The sequence below is a fragment of the Puma concolor genome, chromosome E1, assembly GCF_028749965.1.
Source record: "Puma concolor isolate L17-30 chromosome E1, mPumCon1.1.hap2, whole genome shotgun sequence".
NCBI lineage: Eukaryota > Metazoa > Chordata > Mammalia > Carnivora > Felidae > Puma > Puma concolor.
In genome coordinates this window covers 14477340-14496901 of record NC_141680.1, presented here as the reverse complement: position 1 = coordinate 14496901, position 19562 = coordinate 14477340, and the positions used below count along the sequence as shown (strand labels likewise).

General features: G+C 40.3%; 2 protein-coding genes across 2 annotated transcripts; one reads left to right on the top strand and one right to left on the bottom strand.

The window, feature by feature from the left end:
• The first annotated feature begins 5514 nt into the window (after nt 1–5514).
• On the top strand, nt 5515–6463 carry LOC112854861 (olfactory receptor-like protein DTMT). Its single transcript, XM_025918419.1, is given in 2 exon segments — nt 5515–5954; nt 5956–6463. Coding segments are annotated over 2 exon segments (948 nt in total).
• A 4104-nt stretch (nt 6464–10567) lies between these two features.
• On the bottom strand, nt 10568–11548 carry LOC112852780 (olfactory receptor 1D5-like). Its single transcript, XM_025916315.2, has one exon. It carries the CDS (start codon nt 11507–11509, stop codon nt 10568–10570), a length of 942 nt encoding a protein of 313 aa, XP_025772100.2. The 5' UTR covers nt 11510–11548.
• Between the last annotated feature and the right edge of the window lie 8014 nt (nt 11549–19562).

The following is a 19562-nucleotide window of genomic DNA, read 5'->3' as shown; positions in this document are numbered from 1 at the left end:
GACAGATTCCTGCAATTTTGTTTGTCAGAAAATGCCACTCATTTTTGAAGAATGTTTGTGCTGTATATAGTCTCTATTATTGCAACAATTCTAAGACGGTGTGGCACTTGTTCTTCATGATTTCTGTTAGGAAATTAGGTGCCATTCTAATTGTTACTCCTATGAAGGAAATGTGCCCTTGTTCTCAACCCCAATTGCTTTAAGGTTTTCCTTTGTATTTGGTTTTAAGAAGTTCTTATATGTGTAGATTTAGTTGTGTTTGAATTTATACAATAGGTTAGCCGAGCAACCTAAATTTGTAGCTTTATGTCTCATACTGGTTTGGAAAATACTTATTCATCATGCATGATGAGATCATGGCCTGAGCCAAAATCAATAGTCAGACACTTAACCAACTGAGCCACCCAGCTGCTCCTTAATTGTTGTATTTTAAATTCCTTGTCTGCCACCAATAAAATCAGCTTGTCTTTCCTGCTGTTTTTCCCTTTATCTTCCTCCTTCTCTTTAATTTTGTTTTTCTCTCTCTTATTGGCCACAGGATTTTGCCTCTTCCATACTTCTGGTCTTTTTAATTGTATGCTGGATGTTATTGCCATTAAGATTGCTGTGGCTTTGGATGATGTTATTTTCTAACAGGGGTAGTTCTCCCTTTCTTGCTATGCAGGTATGGTGAGTGGTTTGACCACTCAGTACAACCAGAGATTGATTTTGACTTAGGGCTGGGTTGGAAACTTAGAAAGACTAAGTTTACTACTGCTAGGGTGTGTAGTCTCAGGTTTTTGATTGAGAACATGATGAGTTTCTGAGTTCTAAAAGATAATGGAAGATTAGAGACTTTTTCTTTTGCCTAGCTTTTTAGCTTCTTGCCCCACAAAACGTCAAGCTTTGGCAAACAATCTTGAGAGAAAGGCCAGACATGTGTTTGGAGAAGGCCTCTTCCTGTGATGAGACTTTGGTTTCGAGTCCTGAAAGACTGTAGGACACTTTATGCTGCCTTTTTGAAAACTTGGCCTCACTCCCAGTTTCACTGCACCAGACTCATCAAATGGCCCCTGAGGAAAACCACCCATGTGTTTATGTATCCTCAAATTTCCAACTTATTACTCCAGTACTGTACAACTGCTACCAGCTTCGATGCTTCCTATTTCCCTAGCAGATATCCTCTGCCTCAGCCTGTGCCCAGACTCAGCAAATAGCCTCTAACATAAAATTAGCCAGTTGTACTCAACTCATCGCAGAACAGTCTGTCTCTCTCTGAAGCTTTAATTTATGTAGTTCTTGTTGCGTCTGCAACTCTATGATAGCTTTTATGATTTAAAAGTTTATTTGTTTTTGGGGCGCCTGGATGGCTGAGTTGGTTAAGCAACCAACTTTGACTCAGGTGATGATCTCACAGATTGTGAGTTCTGGCCCTGCGTTAGGCTCTGTGCTGACAACTCAGAGCCTGGAGCCTGCGTCAGATACTGCGTCTCCCTCTCTCTCTTCCCTCTCCTGCTCATGCCCTGTCTCCCTCCCTCTCAAAAATAAAATAAAATAAAATAAAATAAAATAAAATAAAATAAAATAAAATAAAAATATTAAAAAATTTACTTGTTTTTGAAGTTTATTTATTTATTTTTGAAAGAGAGAAAGAGCGCCCATGCATGCACATGGGGAGGGGCAGAGAGAGAATCCCAAGCAGGCTCCACGCTGTCAGTGTGGATCCTGAACCAGGGCTCAAACTCACAAACCCATGAGATCATGATCTGAGCTGAAACCAAGAGTCAGATGCTTGAGTGACTGAGCCACACATGCCCCATATGTGTGTGTGTGTGTGTTTTTAAATGACTGTGCACCAGGAACATTGCTTGCTGCAACCCATTACATGGACAGTAGTGGGTTGCAACCCACTACATGGGACAGGTTTGTTTATTTTATTTCCAAAGACACTGGTGTCAAGAAATGTTGGTTTGGTTGAAACATTTAGTTGATATTTATAGGTGACACATTTCTCTAATATATCCACTTTGAAACCATTTATAACCATTATCTCTCACCTTGGGATATGGAAATAGCCTTCTAATGATTTCCATGCCTTCCTTATTTTTAATGCTAATGTGCTCTCCTTCAATCCAAGTTACTGTCCTAAAAATGAAATTTGAACCTCTCATTTTAAAGCCATTTAGAGATGTTTTGCTGAGGATGAAGGTGGCCTTGCTTGCCACATTCTATAAGATTTGCCTGACCAGGACTCTGCCTGACTCTCACCCCAGCCCTTGCATTCTCTCCCCCAATAATATGTGACAGTCACACTGAACTTCCTTGAGTTTCCTGGGTATGCCATGTTTTCTTTAACTCTTCAATCTTAAATAACACATGTTATTTAGTTTGCTGACAGCACCATTTTCTTTCCATCTATCCTTGTCATCCAGTTGCCTCACAGAGATCCAAGATCCAAGACAGTTGTCAAATGTGGCTAGGTATGGCTGGGAAACTAAGGAGGGAGTGACTGTCTGTGTTTACAGACGATGGTTAGATTTCATCATTAAGTGACAAGTGATGTGTGAAAATAGCTCACGGTCACTTTTCCTAAATGTAGCAGGCAGAAATTATGGGACTCAATTATTGAATAAGTTGATCAATAAAGAACATTTCTTTTCCTGTTTTAAAGATAATATTTCTGAAACAATAATCCAAAACAAAAAAAAAAGGTTATCACTCTTAAGCACTTCTGGAGACAAATACTTCAAGAGTGAAAATAATGAGGTCAAAGAAGGAAGAGGTCTTCTGGGCTCTGGTAGCTAAGGCAGAGGTCCTGGTGGGACCAGGGCATGAACTGTTTTCTTTGTTGCCTGTTCCCCTACCCAAAGATGGCTAGTAATTAAGAAGTCCCTGCTTCATACTTCCTAGGGGATTTGTCCCAGGGAGGTTTGAAATTTACTTTGTTTGTTATTACTGTCTTCTCCCACCATGTAGTTTCCACTGGGACCCATTGTCCCGCAGGCCCAGGAAGTCAGAATGAGAGAAATGAGAAAGGACAGCGTAGACTCAGGCGATGACTACAATCTGAATCTCTATGAATTTATAATGAATAAAAGAGCGAGGGGTCTTGGGCCAAAGCCCTGAAGTCTCCTTGAGACATACGTGATAAGTTAGGCTGGAGGGTATATGTCTTAGGCTTCTTCCAACCTTAGCTTTCATATTACTGAGGTTTTATGATGTGACTCCATGGGATTGTTCTTCAGGAAGTCTAAAAATTAAGAAAACCTGCTCAACATTCTAGAAATAGCTTGATTAGTATCACCAGATTCCATCTCTTTATTTAAAATAGTATCCATAAGTATTTCACACCAGAGTCCTCTATGTTTCACAAAGAGTTTCCTCAAAAGAGATTTCATTTTACAGTAGCTTTGTGAGGTAGTCACGGAGAAGGCGGTATTGGCATTTTAAAGGTGAAGTAAGTAGAATGTGAGGGGTAGGTAAAGTTCATATGGCTCTTCAATGGCAGCATTTGTAAGTAATATCTGACTGAGTTGGACTCCTAATCAGGTATTTTATACAATAGATGGACCCTACTTGTTTCTCAGAGAAAGGAATTCCTGAAGAGTCAGAGATGGATCCTCCCCCCACTAATATGTAGTAACAGATCTTTCCTGTGTCCAAATGTGAAAACACATGCATATGCCTGTTTTAGCCCCATGACCTTGGTGAACAGCCTGCAGTGAGTGCACTCTTCTCTCTCTTCAGGGTTAGGAAATGTTTTTCTCATCCTGAAATGCTCTTGGTTTTTCTTGTCAATCCTGACTCACACTGTGAGAAGGGTGTCTGGAGGAGACCAGAAACTAGAGCCAAGAGATTGGAAATTATCCTCATTCTTTTTGCTTTTCCATGATCTCTCAACTTCCACTTCCATCTCCTTTCTTCCTGAATCAATACTGATATTTTTTGGGGCAAATGTCTTATTTTTCTGTGTGGGGTAAATCTTAAGGAAAAAAATGATAGCACTGTTGTTTGGGTAGATGAGTGTAAGCCATATAGCAGGATATCTTGAGATGGGGTAATATTGTGACCCGGGGGAGGAATTCTGGACAGTCTGTAGTGCTGTATCTGAAAATCAATACGATAGATTTAGATAAGGGAGCTATGATTTGGAAGGCCTCGAGGTCAGTGAATGTTTCAACCTCCACTATTTTCGGTGAATGCTGAAACAAATAAGAAATCCCTTGGGTTGTCATAAATTTCTTTCCCTTCCTTCCTCCCTTCCTTCTTTCGTTTCTGTCTGTCTCTGTCTCTGTCTGTCTCTCTTTTGTCACATTGTTCTAGATGCTAGTGTTTGGCTGTGAACAAGATAGAACCTCCCCCTATCCTTAAAGTCTAGCAAAGAGAAAATAATCACTATTTAATGGTCTGGAGGGTGAATTAGTAGGTGACAGGATGGAATGAAGTGGAGACAGCATGTGTCAGGGAATGGAAAATGTGATGTCATATGGTGGGTGACAGCAGGATGCCTTTGAGAAAATGAGAAATACTTGGTATAGCTGGAGTGGAGAGAGGGCTAGGCATGAGCTAATTGATCTGATGAAACAGGGTCTTGTGGGTCATGTAAACCGGTTTGGACTTTATGTTAATGGAAAGAGGAAACTCTTCAATTAGAATAGTGACACAAGCAGGTTTGACTTATAAAAAGAATGATTCTGGATAATGTCAATGGGATGGAAGGGAGTGAAGGTAAACGTGGAGAGACCAGACTTGTTGTGATGGTTCAGTTGAGGGAAATGACCTGAATGGTGGCTGTGGGATATGTAGCCCACATACGAGAAGTGTATGTACGTGGGATATGTATACGAGAAGTGAGAAGAAAGGGAGACTGGTAACATACAGTAAATGCGTGAGGACGAAGAGAGGAAGGAGTCAAGGACGGCTCTCAGGTTTGACTTGAGTACCTTGTAGGCGGTACTGTCAGTCACTGAACTAGAGCTACTGGGAGTGGAGCCCCTCTGGGTCAAGGAAGACAGTAAACTAAATTTCACAAAGATTGGTTTCAGAGTAACAGTGAGCCATGCAGGAAGATGGCCATCAGAGAGCTAACCACCCAGGTCTATAGCCCAGATGAGCTATGTGAGCTGGATAAATACACTTGGGATTCACTGTCATATTTAGGGGAAGTGTAGGAGGATTCTGAGGATCACCAATATTCAAACGATGTCTGAACAGGAGACGTTCTCTAAGGACTCTGTGAAGGCATTCCAAGGGAGATAGGGGAAATTTGAAACTGAGGTGTCACCACAGCCAAGAGATGGGAGAGTTTTAAGAAGGAAGAAGTGACGATTAGTTTTAAATGTGATATGTTATCCGATTTAGAGACTTGGAGGCCATTGGAGGCTTGTATTTTCAGTAGAGTCAGCTGCCACCTGTGCCTATATTCTCACTCATCCACCATTTGACAATAAGCCACTTGCAATGGAAATATATTTATTTCTTATACTTGGATTTTAGGGTCTGTTATTTTCTTCATAAATATAATAGAGTCACAGAATGACAGAGAGGAACCAAACTGTCGTCTCAGAGTTCCTCCTTCTGGGCCTGCCCATCGAACCAGAGCAGTGGAATCTGTTCTGTGCTCTGTTCCTGGCTGTGTATGTTACCACCGTCCTGGGGAACCTTCTCATCGTCATCCTCATTCGCCTGGACTCCCACCTCCACGTACCCATGTATTTGTTTCTTAGCAATTAATCCTTCTCTGACCTCTGCTTCTCCTCTGTCACAATGCCCAAACTGCTGCAGAACATGCAGAGCCAGGTCCCGCCCCTCCCCTATGCCAGCTGCCTGGCCCAGATGTATTGTTACTTGTTTTTTGGAGTTCTTGAGAGCTTCCTCATTGTTGTCATGGCCTACGGTCGCTATGTGGCCATCTGTTTTCCTCTGCACTACACCACCATCATGAGCCCCAACCTCTGTCTCTCCTTGGTGGTGGTCCTGGGTGCTGACTACTGCCCATGCCATGTTGCACACCCTGCTCATGGCCAAGCTGTCCTTCTGTGCCAACAACATAATCCCCCGCTTTTTCTGTGATATGTCTGCTCTGCTGAAGCTGGCCTGCTCTGGCACTCGAGTCAATGAGTTGGTGATATTTATCATGGGAGGGCTCGTTCTCATCATCCCATTCCTACTCATCATCATGTCTTATGCACGGATTGTGTCCTCCATCCTCAGGGTCCCTTCTGCCAGGGGCGTCCTCAAGGCCTTCTCCACCTGTGGCTCCCACCTCTCCGTGCTGTCTCTCTTCTATGGGACAGTTATCGGTCTCTACTTGTGTCCATCAGCTAATAATTCTGCTGTTAAGGAGACTGTCTTGGCCATGATGTACACTGTGGTCACCCCCGTGCTGAATCCCTTCATCCAAAGTCTGAGGAACAGAGACATGAAGGGAGCCCTGGGAAGAGTCTTTTGGAAAAAGAAAGTATCTTTCTCTCTAAAATGGTAACAATTTGGGTTTTTACATTATTTAATTCAGTGGGTATAGTAATGTTGTTAATGGAATATGACTCTAAATCAGTGTTTTTTCTCCATTAATTTTAAAGCTATCAAATTTTCTGTTCAGATAAAAACCCTATGCTAAAGGCAAATATGAAAATGTGGTAACTACTTAGCTGCTTTCAGGTAGAGTTGGGGGCAGGAAACCAGTTTGATGTGAATCCATATTTCCCTTTTGCCAGGTGGAATTGAAGTTTGAAAATAAGACTTATATACCTTTGTGCAAAACATCTATTATTCATTTCAATTCAGAAATTGTCTTCTTCCAACATCACTGTCATCATTGCTTTTCTTCCTGCTCAAAAATCCTCAGTGATGCACTCAAGTGAAGAAAGAATAAAATCCAACCTTTCTCACAGAACACAGAGAATCCTGGAGTTCTCAACTTCTCTATACACCTCACTCTCCACTATGAATAAAAGCACTTCTTATTTCCTTCTCTCCATCCATATGCTCACCTCATTCTATCCTTTGATTTTAATTTTATTTTTTGAGCCAGATCAGAAAAATTGTTCTTTACAAAAGAGAATAAGTAGCAAACACTTGTTGGGTGCTTTTGAATGTGTCAGGCACTTTTCCAATCTATTAGTCTACCACCTCTATGATGCTGGTCCTATGGTCATCCTCACTCTATAGGTAAAATGATAGAAAGGTTAATTTACTGCCCAACATCACATAAGAAGTTAAGATTGGAACCCAGGCAGTTTGGTGTGTAACCCAAGATCCTCATGACTATATTATACTGCATCTTGAAACTGCCAAACTGTACTCCCTCCATTGTAGTGGTGCATTCTGTCCAGTTCTAGTCATTTGTCAGTAGATCATGCTTTCACATATTTCTTTCATATCTTCATTTTTCTGATTGAATTGTGATATAATCATAAAGTATAGAACAAGAATTGTAAGCCCATATTCCAGTGGCCAAGCAGGCAATGTACATGAGTGTTAAGTAAGCCAGACGCTTACCGCAAGGACGCTTGGGTGGCTCAGTTGGTTAAGCATACGAGTCTTGATTTTCGCTCAGGTCATGATCTCATGGTTTGTGAGTTTGGGCCCTGCCTCAGGCTCCGTGCTGACAATGGAGAGCCTGCTTGGGATTCTCTCTCTCTCCCTCTCTCTCTCTCTTACCCTCTCACATGTGCACACACACACTCTCTCTAAATAAATAAATAAATAAATAAATAATCAACTGCAGAAATATGATCAAAGATTTTTTATTTTATTAATATATGGAATATGCCTCTATCATAGCTCAAAAATATATGCCACTGGAGATGATATTTTAACTTTGATATTGAATAAATTATAAATGAAAATAGAAATACTTAATTATTAAATACATTATTGTATTTTGTAACTCCTTTGATTTGGAAGCAAAACCTGGCATCTTTTCTTCTGACCAAGATGTCAGTGTGAAGTCCTTTGTTTTATCTTGAATTGTTTAGTAGAGAATTTAGGATTGGGTCCATTAACTGGGAGTGATATTTAGATTTTTTTTTCCTGTTTAATAATACAAGATCTGTTCACAACCATATGCACTTTGAATATGGATCAAAGCTTTGCACAAACATTTATATAATTAGGATCACTTTTCTGGAGGCATAAGTAGAATTCTAATATTCCAATGTTGTCATAATATTTTTCAGTATTATATTGCACAGTCTTCCATTAACTTGAATTTTTGCTCTTCATTTAGTGTATTAATTGGGAAAGGTAAACTAATATGTTCATATAACATATAATGTTATTTTATTGTCATAAAATTGGGAATAAATGAACATTTTACAAGAACTCATCATTCAGCTCCTTAATTTTGTATATGTAGAGTGGTCATTATTTTCATTCCTGTAAATGTATTTTAACTATGATGAGTAGTTTGCATTATTCTTTGCCAAATTATGTTTTCAAAGTACAGTTTTTTCAAAAGGAATCAGTCAGTTGAATAATATATTTGTGCAATTATTTGTGACTGTATTTGCAGAGAAGTATTCACAATGTATCCAGACATGATTTGCATATCAAGATAACCCCATGTATTGAATCCAATCTTCACAAGTGATAGGAGAGGTTTTTAAAAAATTATTGTGTAACATGAGTAACTCATTTTCTTTAAACATTTCCAAAACCTTTTTTGGTCCCATGTCTGACCTCTACATAGTGCCAAAGGCTACCATATTGTTTAGTCAAATTTAAAATTTTTTTTTCAATGTTTATTTATTTTTGGGACAGAGAGAGACAGAGCACGAACGGGGGAGGGGCAGAGAGAGAGGGAGACACAGAATCGGAAACAGGCTCCAGGCTCTGAGCCATCAGCCCAGAGCCCGACGCGGGGCTCGAACTCACGGACCGCGAGATCGTGACCTGGCTGAAGTCGGACGCCAACCGACTGCGCCACCCAGGCGCCCCTTTAGTCAAATTTTAAAGTGGAGCACTGGCCAGCTGGTTCAATTCATGGGAACGTATTCAGTTTATGATATAATTACTATTCTATTAAGTCTTTTAGTTTTGAAATTTTAGCATTGAAAAATATTATAATAAATGACTCACGTTAGGTGTCATGGAAAATATTGTCACTTTGGATTTATTTTTTTTAATTTTATTTATTTATTTTAAGTAATCTCTACACCCAACGTGAGGCTCAAACTCACAACCCTGAGACCAAGAGTCACATACTCTACCAACTGAGCCAGCCAGACACCCTGGGTTTAATTTTTAAAAACAAGTTTGATATTATCACTAATACTATCAGAGTGCAGTTTGTAGTAGACTTACTAATTTTGACCAGCTAACATTAAAATTTTGAAGTTTTTTTTCCCTCTAATAAATATATAACTAATTTCTTGATATTGTGTCAAATAGGGAATCTTTTCCAAAGTTTCTTTGGAAGGATCAAACCTTTTATCAACATCACAAATAAATATAGTGAATTCAGTGGTATTATTAATGTTTATATGCTCATGTGGCAAAGCACGAATGCTGCTTTCTGTTTGAAGCACATAATTTTTGCTAAATCCCAAAGACCATCATTTACTACTCAAAATCTCTAAAAAGTGTGAAGCCCAATTATTTCATTGAATACAACAGCATTGCACAATATCATTGTTGATTTTATAATCATATTGAAAAATGAATGAAAAACTTCAGTCTTCTTTTTGCTTCTTAAACTTTTCATATCATAACTTTTTTTCTACACTGATCATTGTAAGATTCATTTAATGTAAAATAGGTTTGACACAGGTGCTCTTTGCTTGCTAATTAAACGTGTTGGGATACAGTATATTCCAGAAAGAAACACTCGTGTTTTTCCCCCCAAAATACAATTATTTTCCCATTTTTGGTATCTTCAGTGAATCCAGAAAATATTACTTTCTTCTGAGAAAAGCAGTGCCAAGAAGGCAATGATACATGCTGACGAACTGGAGAGTTTATGCCGTGTCTGAAAGGACAAAGTGCTACCAAGCACAGGAGGTTGCTTTTGGGTGGGAATGTAGGCCCAGGACCACAAATGCTCCCAGCTGTTCGGCCCCATGTCTGACCTCTGCTATTATAGATGCCCGACATTTTGTGTATCCAATTTATTAAGCAAAGCATTGTCCAATTCTTAGGAGCACATTCTGTTAAGCATAATTATTAAACTATTAACTATAGATTTGGATTTTTATGACAACCTTTCAACTTCTAGTGTTATGTCTTATAGGTAGCATATAGTTGGGAATTTTATTTTATCCATTCAGACATTGTATATCTTTTAGTTGGTGAGTTTAATCCATTTACATGGATTCCACAGCATGGTGGCAATATGATACCGTGGCCACATAAGTTGAAGGTTCTTATTTGCAAAATTCTGGTATTAGTGTTAGTGTTACCTTATTTATTTTGAAGGCTTTTTTGATCAGGGGATCTTGAGTTACACATACGTGCCTTTCCTTCACCACGGATACATAAACTCATTCTGAGCTGGAGCTATGTCTGAATCACTCCTGTGTCTCCCATGAAATAATGCCTTGCATGTGGTAGAAAATTCCCAGTCTCCATTTCAGTCTCCAAAATTACCTCATGTCACCTTCTGTAAGGCTTTACCTAGAAGCAGTCTTCCCAGAGCCCCATGCATGTCCTTGTTCCTCAGGCTGTAGATGAAAGGGTTCATCATGGGCGTCACCACAGCATACATCACTGTGGCTACTGAATCCTTCATGGAGTAGGATTGGAGAGGCTGCAGATATACCATACAAAGTGTCCCATAGAAAAGAGAGACCACAGCCAAATGAGAGGCACAGGTGGAGAAGGCTTTGTATTTACTAGAGGCTGAAGGTATTTGGAGGATGGTTCTGACGATACGAATGTAGGATATCATCATGAACCCAAAGGGGGTGAGGAAGATAAAGATGCCTGTGGTAATCAGCACTATGTGAATGATCTGGGTGTTGGAACAGGCCAACCTCAGGAGAACATACATCTCACAGAAGATGTAGTGGATCTTCCGGGAACCACAGAATGTCACCTTGGTCATGAAGAGGGTGAGGGTGAGGCCATAGAGGAGAGAAAGTGACCAACACAAGGTAAGGAGCAACATACAGAGTGCAGGGCTCATGGCTGTGACATAGTGGAGGGGGCGGCAGATAGCCACATAGCGGTCATAGGCCATCGTAGCCAGGATGAGATTGTCCAGTGTCACCAAGGAGACCAAGAAATAGAGCTGTGTCAGACACCCCGCATAGGAGATGGCTTTGTTCTGGGACTGAAGGTTCACCAACATCTTGGGGATTGTGTTGGTGACAAAGAAAAGGTCGGTGAAGGAGAGGTTGGCCAGGAAGAAGTACATGGGAGTGTGCAAGCGGGGGTCAAAGCTGATGGCCAGGATGATGAGCACATTTCCCACCACTGTGACCAGGTACATGGATAGGAACATCCAGAACAGGACTTGCTGCTGCTCAGGACTCTCTGAAATCCCCAGGAGTAGGAAGTCAGAGATTCTAGTCTGGTTGCCTCCATCCATTTCCCCAACTGTCTACAATATCAGTACCACCAAATGTCTGCTAAGTGTCCTCTATTGAATAAGTACATTCAGATGAGCAAAATAAATTATTTTCTTAGCATTAAAATTATCTTAATTTTATAAAAATATCATTAAAATAGACTCAATTTTATACTTTTTTTAAACAAGAAAGAAATGACAGACACAGAAACAGAACATGGAAAATGTTTGTGAACCTTAATCATTCCAGCAACTGCTAATTTGGCATACTCAATGTTCTAGGAATTATGTCTATGTCATATATGAAATCCTATTGTCTTAAATACTCTTGCAGTGCTTAAAGATGATATGTAGTGCATATTGCATAGGTGTTTCAATGATATTTTATATACATTATAAAAATGGGTATTACACAAAAGAACAAAAAAGAGTAAGTAAGAGTATTGGAAAATAGAAAGAAAAATAATTATTTGCTGAAATGAGAATTTATCTGGGAAATCTAAGACAATCAATGGATAGGCCATTAGGAATAAAAAGGGTTTACATTGGACTGGACAATCACACAATACGTGGACCCGAAACTAATGGCACTCATGTAGTCATATCATGTAGTTAGTAAGATTGCATTGTCAGAACACTTGAATTCCAGCCTGAGTGCTACCACCAGTCAGTTGTCTGGTAAATCATTCGTGCTCTTTAATAGCCCATTTCTTCATGTGAAAATTAAGTCACAATGTGCTTAACACAGAGCGCTTGTCTGCAGTGAGCAGTCAAGAAACATTGCCTATTGTCATTACATGTAGACAATCATCAGAAGTAGGATAGAAGCTGAGGTGAAACAATTGCATCCACACTATCACCAAACAGATCTATGCATTGAGATGTTGACAGGAATCAGACTGGACCTTCACCATCTCCAGTGAGGCATGATGTGTACATTTAAGAATAGATATACCATGGTACCAAGCAGAAAGATAAATTTGTGGCACTGGTGCATATTCCCTTGAATTAATCTAAATTTAATGTATTGAAACATAAAATTCTAACACGGTTTTTAAGAAATAAAAGATAATCTAAATGTCATCTACAAATAAGCATGAAAATAAGCTAAGAAAATGTAGAAAAAACAGAGTGAGGAGACACTTGCTCTGTGAAATATCCAGGACTCTAAAAATAAAAGAGTGTATTAAGGCTAGAATGAAAGATGAATAGTGTCATTGACTGATGAATAGTTAAAGAAGATGTGGTATATATATATATATATAATGGAATATTATTCCCCCATAAAAAAGAATGAAATCTTGCCATTTGCAACAACGTGGATGGAGCTAGAGAATATTATGCTAAGTGAAATAAGTCAGTCAGAGAAAGACAAATACTATACGATTTCACTCATATGTGGAAATTAAGAAACCAGACAAATGAGCAAAAGGAAAAGAAGAGAGAGAGAAAGAGACAAATTAGAAGACAGACCCTTAATTATAGAGAACTGCTGATAAGCAAAGGGGAGGTAGATGGGGCGATGGTTGAAATAGGTGATGGGGATTAAGGAATGCACTTGTGGTGAGCACCAGGGGTGGTATGGAAATGTTGAATCACTATATTGTATACCTGAAACTAATAATACACTGTATGTTTACTAAATGGAATTAAAATAAAACTTAAAAAAATTAAAAGGCAACTTCAAAAAAAAAAATGTCCATAGAACTAAAGGAAAACATGTTTAAAGAAGTAAAAGAAGGGGCGTCTGGGTGGCTCAGTCAGTTAAGTGTCCAACTTCGTCTCAAGTCATGATCACACCGTTCCTGAGTTCCAGCCCCACGTTGGGCTCTGTGCTGACAGCTCAGACCCTGGAGCCTGCTTCGGATTCTGTGTCTCCCTCTGTCTCTGCCCCTCCCCTGCTCATGCTCTCTCTCTCTCTCTCTCTCTCTCTCAAAAATAAATACTGATTAAAAAATTAAAAACAATAAAGGAGTAAAAGAAGGTATTATGACAATGCCTATCAAATCAAGACTATCAATAGGAGGAAGGAATTTTAAAACATAATCACAGGGAAATTGTGGAGTTGAAAAGTGTCATAATTAAAACAAAAAAGTCCCTGGAGGGGCTCAACAGTGAGTTCGAATGGCAGAAGGATTACTAATCCTATAGATAGATTGATGCAAGCCGAAAAAAAGAGAGAAAATGAAGAAAAATGAAGAGAGCCTCAGGGAAATGTGGAACACCATTAAGCACACCGACATATATGTGGCGGGAGTACTGGAAAGAGGAGAGAGAGCAAAAGAGAGGAGCAGAAAAATGTTTGAAGACATAATTAGTGAAAACTTCCCAAATTTATTGAAAAATACTTACACATCTAGAAGCTCAACAAATTCCGAGTAGGATAAACAGAGACCCACAAACAGACTCACCACCATAAAAAATCTGAAAGGTGAAGACAAGGAGAAATCCTGAAAGCTGAAAGAAACAAATATCTATTTATACAGAAACCCTGATGACATTAACAGTTGACCTAGCAGAAACAATGGGGGCCAGAAGGCACTGGGATAATATATTTAAAGTTAAAACAAAACAATAAAACCCCCAAATCCCATAAAACAAGAATCCCATGATCAGTGAAGCTCCTTTTCAAAATGAAGACAGTATAAAATATTTCTCAGGTCAACAAAACTGAGAGAATTTGTTCTTACCAGTCCTGCCTTACTTACAAAAAATACTGAAGGAGGTTTTTGAACTGAAAGTAAATGACCCCAGTTGGTAATTTGCACACACACAAGAAACAAAGAATAGCGGTAAAGGCAGTTAGGTAAATATACAATACAGCTTAAGTGCTTATTTTCTCCTTTCTTGCCTTAACTGATTTATGAACCAAGTATATGAAATAATAGGTAATGGTATATTGTCAAGCTTATAGTGCATAGATATACAACATATTGTCAATAACAGGACAAGGGATGTCAGTGGGGTCAAAGCTGTATTGACTAAGGAAATGACTATAGAAAGGTAAAGTCATAATTATGACAATATATTGTTGGGTTATATGCTTATATAAATATGTGTATATATATGCTTATATATATACTGGGTTACATATCTCTCTCTATATATATAGATATAGCATCTAACATTAATAGATGTTATGTCTATAATCTATATATAGATATAACACCTAACATTAATAGATGTTATATCTATAACAATAATACTACAAAAAAGAGGGGAAAGGGAATAGATCTCCACAAGAATTGTTTCTATAGGTCACTGGAATTAAGCTAGTACAGATCTGAAGCTGCTTCTCATATGTTAAGGTGTATATAGGAGACCCTAGAGCAGCCACTAAAAAAAAATCCAACTCTCAAAGAATATGGCTTCAAAATCATTACAGACATTAAAATTCTACATTAGACACTATTCATTTAATGGAAAAGAAATCAGTTAAAGGAGGAATAGAGGCACGACAAGACACGAGACATGTAGGAAACATTATTACTTTCTGGTCTTTGTGCTTTTATAGTTGCCCTATCCTACATTTTGCTTAAATGTCTGTTTCCCACAAGACTGTGAGTGCCTCAAGAACAGGGACAGTTTCATCATTGTATCCCAGGGCCTTGCATGGCACCAGACACAGCACAGGCTCAACGTATGAAGGTGGAACTGAACTGTATGGAGTATTAGGCATGCCATGCATTTGAAATGAATGAATGAAGTACAGTGATCGGCGCCAAGAGCTTTTCAGCAACACTACAGATAAAATGCAGTTGTTGGAAAAATCAACCAGCGTGCCAGGGTAAGTGGGCCTGTTCTGGAATTTCAATCTGGAATACGATGAATTCAAAGTAGCAGCTAAACAAACACATGCAGATGTGCGGACAGGGAGTAACCCAGGGGATTAAAATAGCTTGGAGCTCCAGTTGAAGGGTAAGGGAGAAGGCCCAGCATTTAGCAAATGAACAGATTTGTTATCTTCACAAAATCCGATCCCCACATATCCAGTGTGGGTGGTACAGTGGGAGGATATTTTGAGTCAGAAGTTTGGGTCCAAGGGCTAGCTTAACACGTATGAGCCAACAACTACCTCCTACTGAGCACTGGCTAGAAAACGTGTTGTAAAATTTTGTATTTAGTGCACACAAAATCACAAATTGACTCTAATATTCCAATTTCTTGATAAGGTGGCTAAGACTTAGATTAATGAGTTTACCAAGTTACAACCAGGAACTGATCAAGTGGAAATGCGAGCCCCCTTCTTCTGTCTCCAAAGCCCACGTCCCAAGCAGTTTGCCGCACTTGGAAGAAGACGAATAATGCCCACCCGAATGGAGGTTTGGAGAAAGAGATGAAATGCTGTACATGGAAGCACTTCTTCAGCCTAACTGGAAGTGATTGTAAAGGGAGCTCTATTCTGAACAATTTTCTCAAACTTCTATCTCCTACCTCCTCCAGTAGGAAACCCTGCTCTCAGGACAAAGAGGCATCAGGGGCCCTAGTCTCTTCCCCATCCTGGGCCTGGCTCTCCCCCCACCTCAAACAGAGCAGTCTCAGCCCGCCTATGTCTGCAGAGAGTGACTCCCAGGCAGACTTGTTAGTGGCCAGCCCCTCGGTGCTGTCTACATGGGGGAGAAATGAGTGCCAGAATATATGGTCTTGGGCTTCCCATACACGGGGTGTTATTTGTCCAAGTCAGCAGCTAGGGAGTAAACCAGAGACAAAGAGAAGAGCCAGGCTATCTCCCAGAGAAGCTAGTGCTCTGCCAGTGAAGAGGGGTGGGGTGCGGGGGTTGGGGGGGGGGGAAGGGGGAGTGGATTCCCTATCACAGAAGGCATTCAGACATTATCATGCAGGCCGAGTGGTTGTTTCAGAGCTGATTCAGCTTTTGTGGAAGTAGGTGAAGGTTAAGATCTCTTTTAACTCTAAGATTCCAAACCATAGAGTAATCATATGGTGGTCCTTCGGCATTTGCGTGAAAATTTAAGTACTCTTAGCACAGGCTCTGGAGACTTTCCGTATATACAACTTCCCATATCTGTGGTTTATTACCATATAATTCACCTATGGTTCAATACCATGAATGAGATAGTTTGTTCTCCTAGTACTTAAGGGAGAGTTTTCGCTGAAAAGATCTGCCCAAGGTCATGGAGTGATTTGGTGGCAGGGACGAGGCTTTGACCAGGAGTTCAAGTCACATGTTTGCTTTGTTAGCCTAGGAGTGGGAGAAGGTAGAAAGCCTGGAAACTTGAGGCTAGCAAAAGAAAGACTGCTTTCCTCTTAGAAAAACGGTTGACCGATAATGGGGAACAGATGGGCTCATTCCAGAGATCACTCCAAGAAGCCCCAAATGGCCTAAAATGAAAAAGAGCACAGTGGTAACTCCCTGAGTGACCCCAACCCTGAGCACATTAGCTATCACCTCTGTTTCTGCCATGGAGACAAAGGCCTCCCATCTCCTTAGACCTCATCAGAAACAACGTCCCTCCACAGCCTATTTGCCTGGATTCGGGGCCCTCTGGGATATCTGCCCCACAGGGGGGAAGGAAGGAAGCAGGGAGGAGCTCAGGGGAAAGTCAGAGGACACCCAGAGGGAATACTGTCTTTGCTTTCTAGCGCTGAAGGAAAGTTCCCCCGGACACTTCAGTCTGCATCAGAATCTCCTGTGATACTTTAAAACAAACAGCTGCTTTTCTGGTCCCCTTCCTGGAAAGAATGGTTCTGGTTTGAGAACCAAGTCCTTTTTAGCAATCACCTGGTGATTCTGATTGCACAGAAATGCTGTTCTGAGTCTGTGGGTTCTGAACACTTGTATGGTCAGCTGGCCTCAGAGACAGAAACCCCTTTCCAGGATAGCTCTGCAGGGAGAGGGAGGGTGTAGGGGTGGGATGGAAAAGTAGTCCCTCCTTGATGTTGGAAAACTGGCCTTTGGTACCTCTTCTGTTGCTCCCCAGCTGCAGGGCCTTGAGGAGGGCATGCAACCTCCCCGAGCCTCTCCGTCCCACCCGTGAAGCCTTCCTTGCAGGCTCGGGAATGACATGCAACAGAGCTTGTGACAGCACTTTGAAAACTGGAGAGCACTGAAAAGATTGGAGGGGTTATTAGTTACCTTTAAACACCAAGAGGTTTGATTCTATGAAGATTCTGTCAAAGTTTGTGAGTCTGTTTGTGAGAGGAAAATAGAGAAGAGGGAAGATAAGAAAGGAGGGAAAAACAGAGAACATGAACCTGTGACATGCAGACCTTACCCACTGTCCTGTGCTGCTCTCAGAATTTTCTGGTTCTGCTGTCTCGTTTCCTCTCACATAGGATATCAATTTGATCAAGACATAAAGGACCCTAAAACATTGCTTTCTGAGTAGGACTTGGCAATTTGTCCTGTTGGCTAAAGTGGGAAGGAGGATATTGGTGCCTGGACCTTCAGTCCCTGTAAAAGAGGAGACAGTATGGAAGGCCGTGGACGCCCTGATGACGATTCGGCATCTGGGAATTGAAGCCTGTGTCCCAGGCTCATGAAGGAAGGGGGTGTACTGGGAGAGCACCAAGCCTACCTATCTGTTTTGGAGAGGCCTTGGGGAGGTGATCCCATGACAGCTTGTTGAGATGAACCTGGATAATTGCTCCAATGTTTGTATCTGTTAGGAAGGGTCTTGGGAAATGAGTCTTATTTACCAATATTTGAAAATTTCTGTAGGAATTTTGACAAACTGACAAAATATGAAAAACCAGAACTTGCATAAAAAAACACATTGTCAGCACTTCGCACGCCTCATGCTCTCTTGCAGTCACTGTTTCTGCAAAGAGTAACCACTCCTAATAGCATAATTTAGTTTTGCCCGTATTTGTACTTTATGTAAGTGAAAGCACGTAGTTGTACTCTTTTGTGTCCGTTTCTTTTACTCAGCATTGTATGTGACGTTCATCCATATTGCTGCACGTGGTTGTAGATTGCTCATTGCTGTATAATGCTCTGTTGTGTGACTATGCCACTGAAAGAAATCCATTCTACCTTGCTGAGTTCTAGTAGTCTCTATTTCTGGCTAATGTGAATAGTGCAGCTACACATACTTCCTGGCCATCTATACTTAATGCGAAGTGATTTGTTGTTTTGACTTTATCATTTAGATCTGTTAGTAATCTAGAATGGATTATAATATCTGGTGAGGTAGAAGTCAAGATATATTTTTTCCCACAAGTGTGGATATCCAACTAAATCTTTAAAAAAAAAGTTTTTTTTAAATGTTTTTGTTTATTTTTGACACGGAGAGAGAGACAGAGCACGAGTGGGGGAGGGGCAGAGAGAGAGGGAGACAGAATTTGAAGCTCTCAGCTCAAACTGTAGGGCTCTCAGCACAGAGCCCTACACGGGACTCAAACTCGCAGACTGCGAGATCATGACCTGAGCCGAAGTCGGACGCTCAGCCGACTGAGCCACCCAGGCACCCCTCCAACTGAATCTTAAACATGCTGTGTTTCTCCATTTTTTTTTTTTTTGGCTCACTTTATTTTTATTTATTATTCTTTTAACTATTATTTTTTTCTTTCTCCAAATTTTATTTAAATTCCTGTTAGTTGACATACAGTGTAATATTTGTTTCAAGTGTAGAATTTAGTGATTCATCACTTACACACAACACCCAGTGGTTATCACAAGTGCCTTCCTTAATACCCATCACCTATTTAACCCATCCCCCTGCCCACCTCCCCTCCAGCAATCATCAGTTTGTTCTCTATAGTTAAGAGTCTGTTTTTTGGTTTGCCTCTCTTTTATTTCTGCCCTATGTTCATTAGACCTAAATGGGAGACAGGAAACCATCAAATTCTAGAAGAAAATGCAGGCAGTAACCTCTTTGACATTGACCATAGTAACTTTTTTTCTAGATATGTCTCCTGACGCAAGGGAAACAAAAACAAAATAAACTATTGGGACTTCATCAAAATAAAAAGCTTCTGGGGCGCCTGGGTGGCTCAGTCCGTCAAGTGTCTGACTCTCAGTTTCGGCTCGGGTCACGATCTCACGATTTTGTGAGTTTGAGCCCCGCATCAGGCTCTGTGCTGACAGTGTGGAGCCTGCTTGGGATTCTCTCTC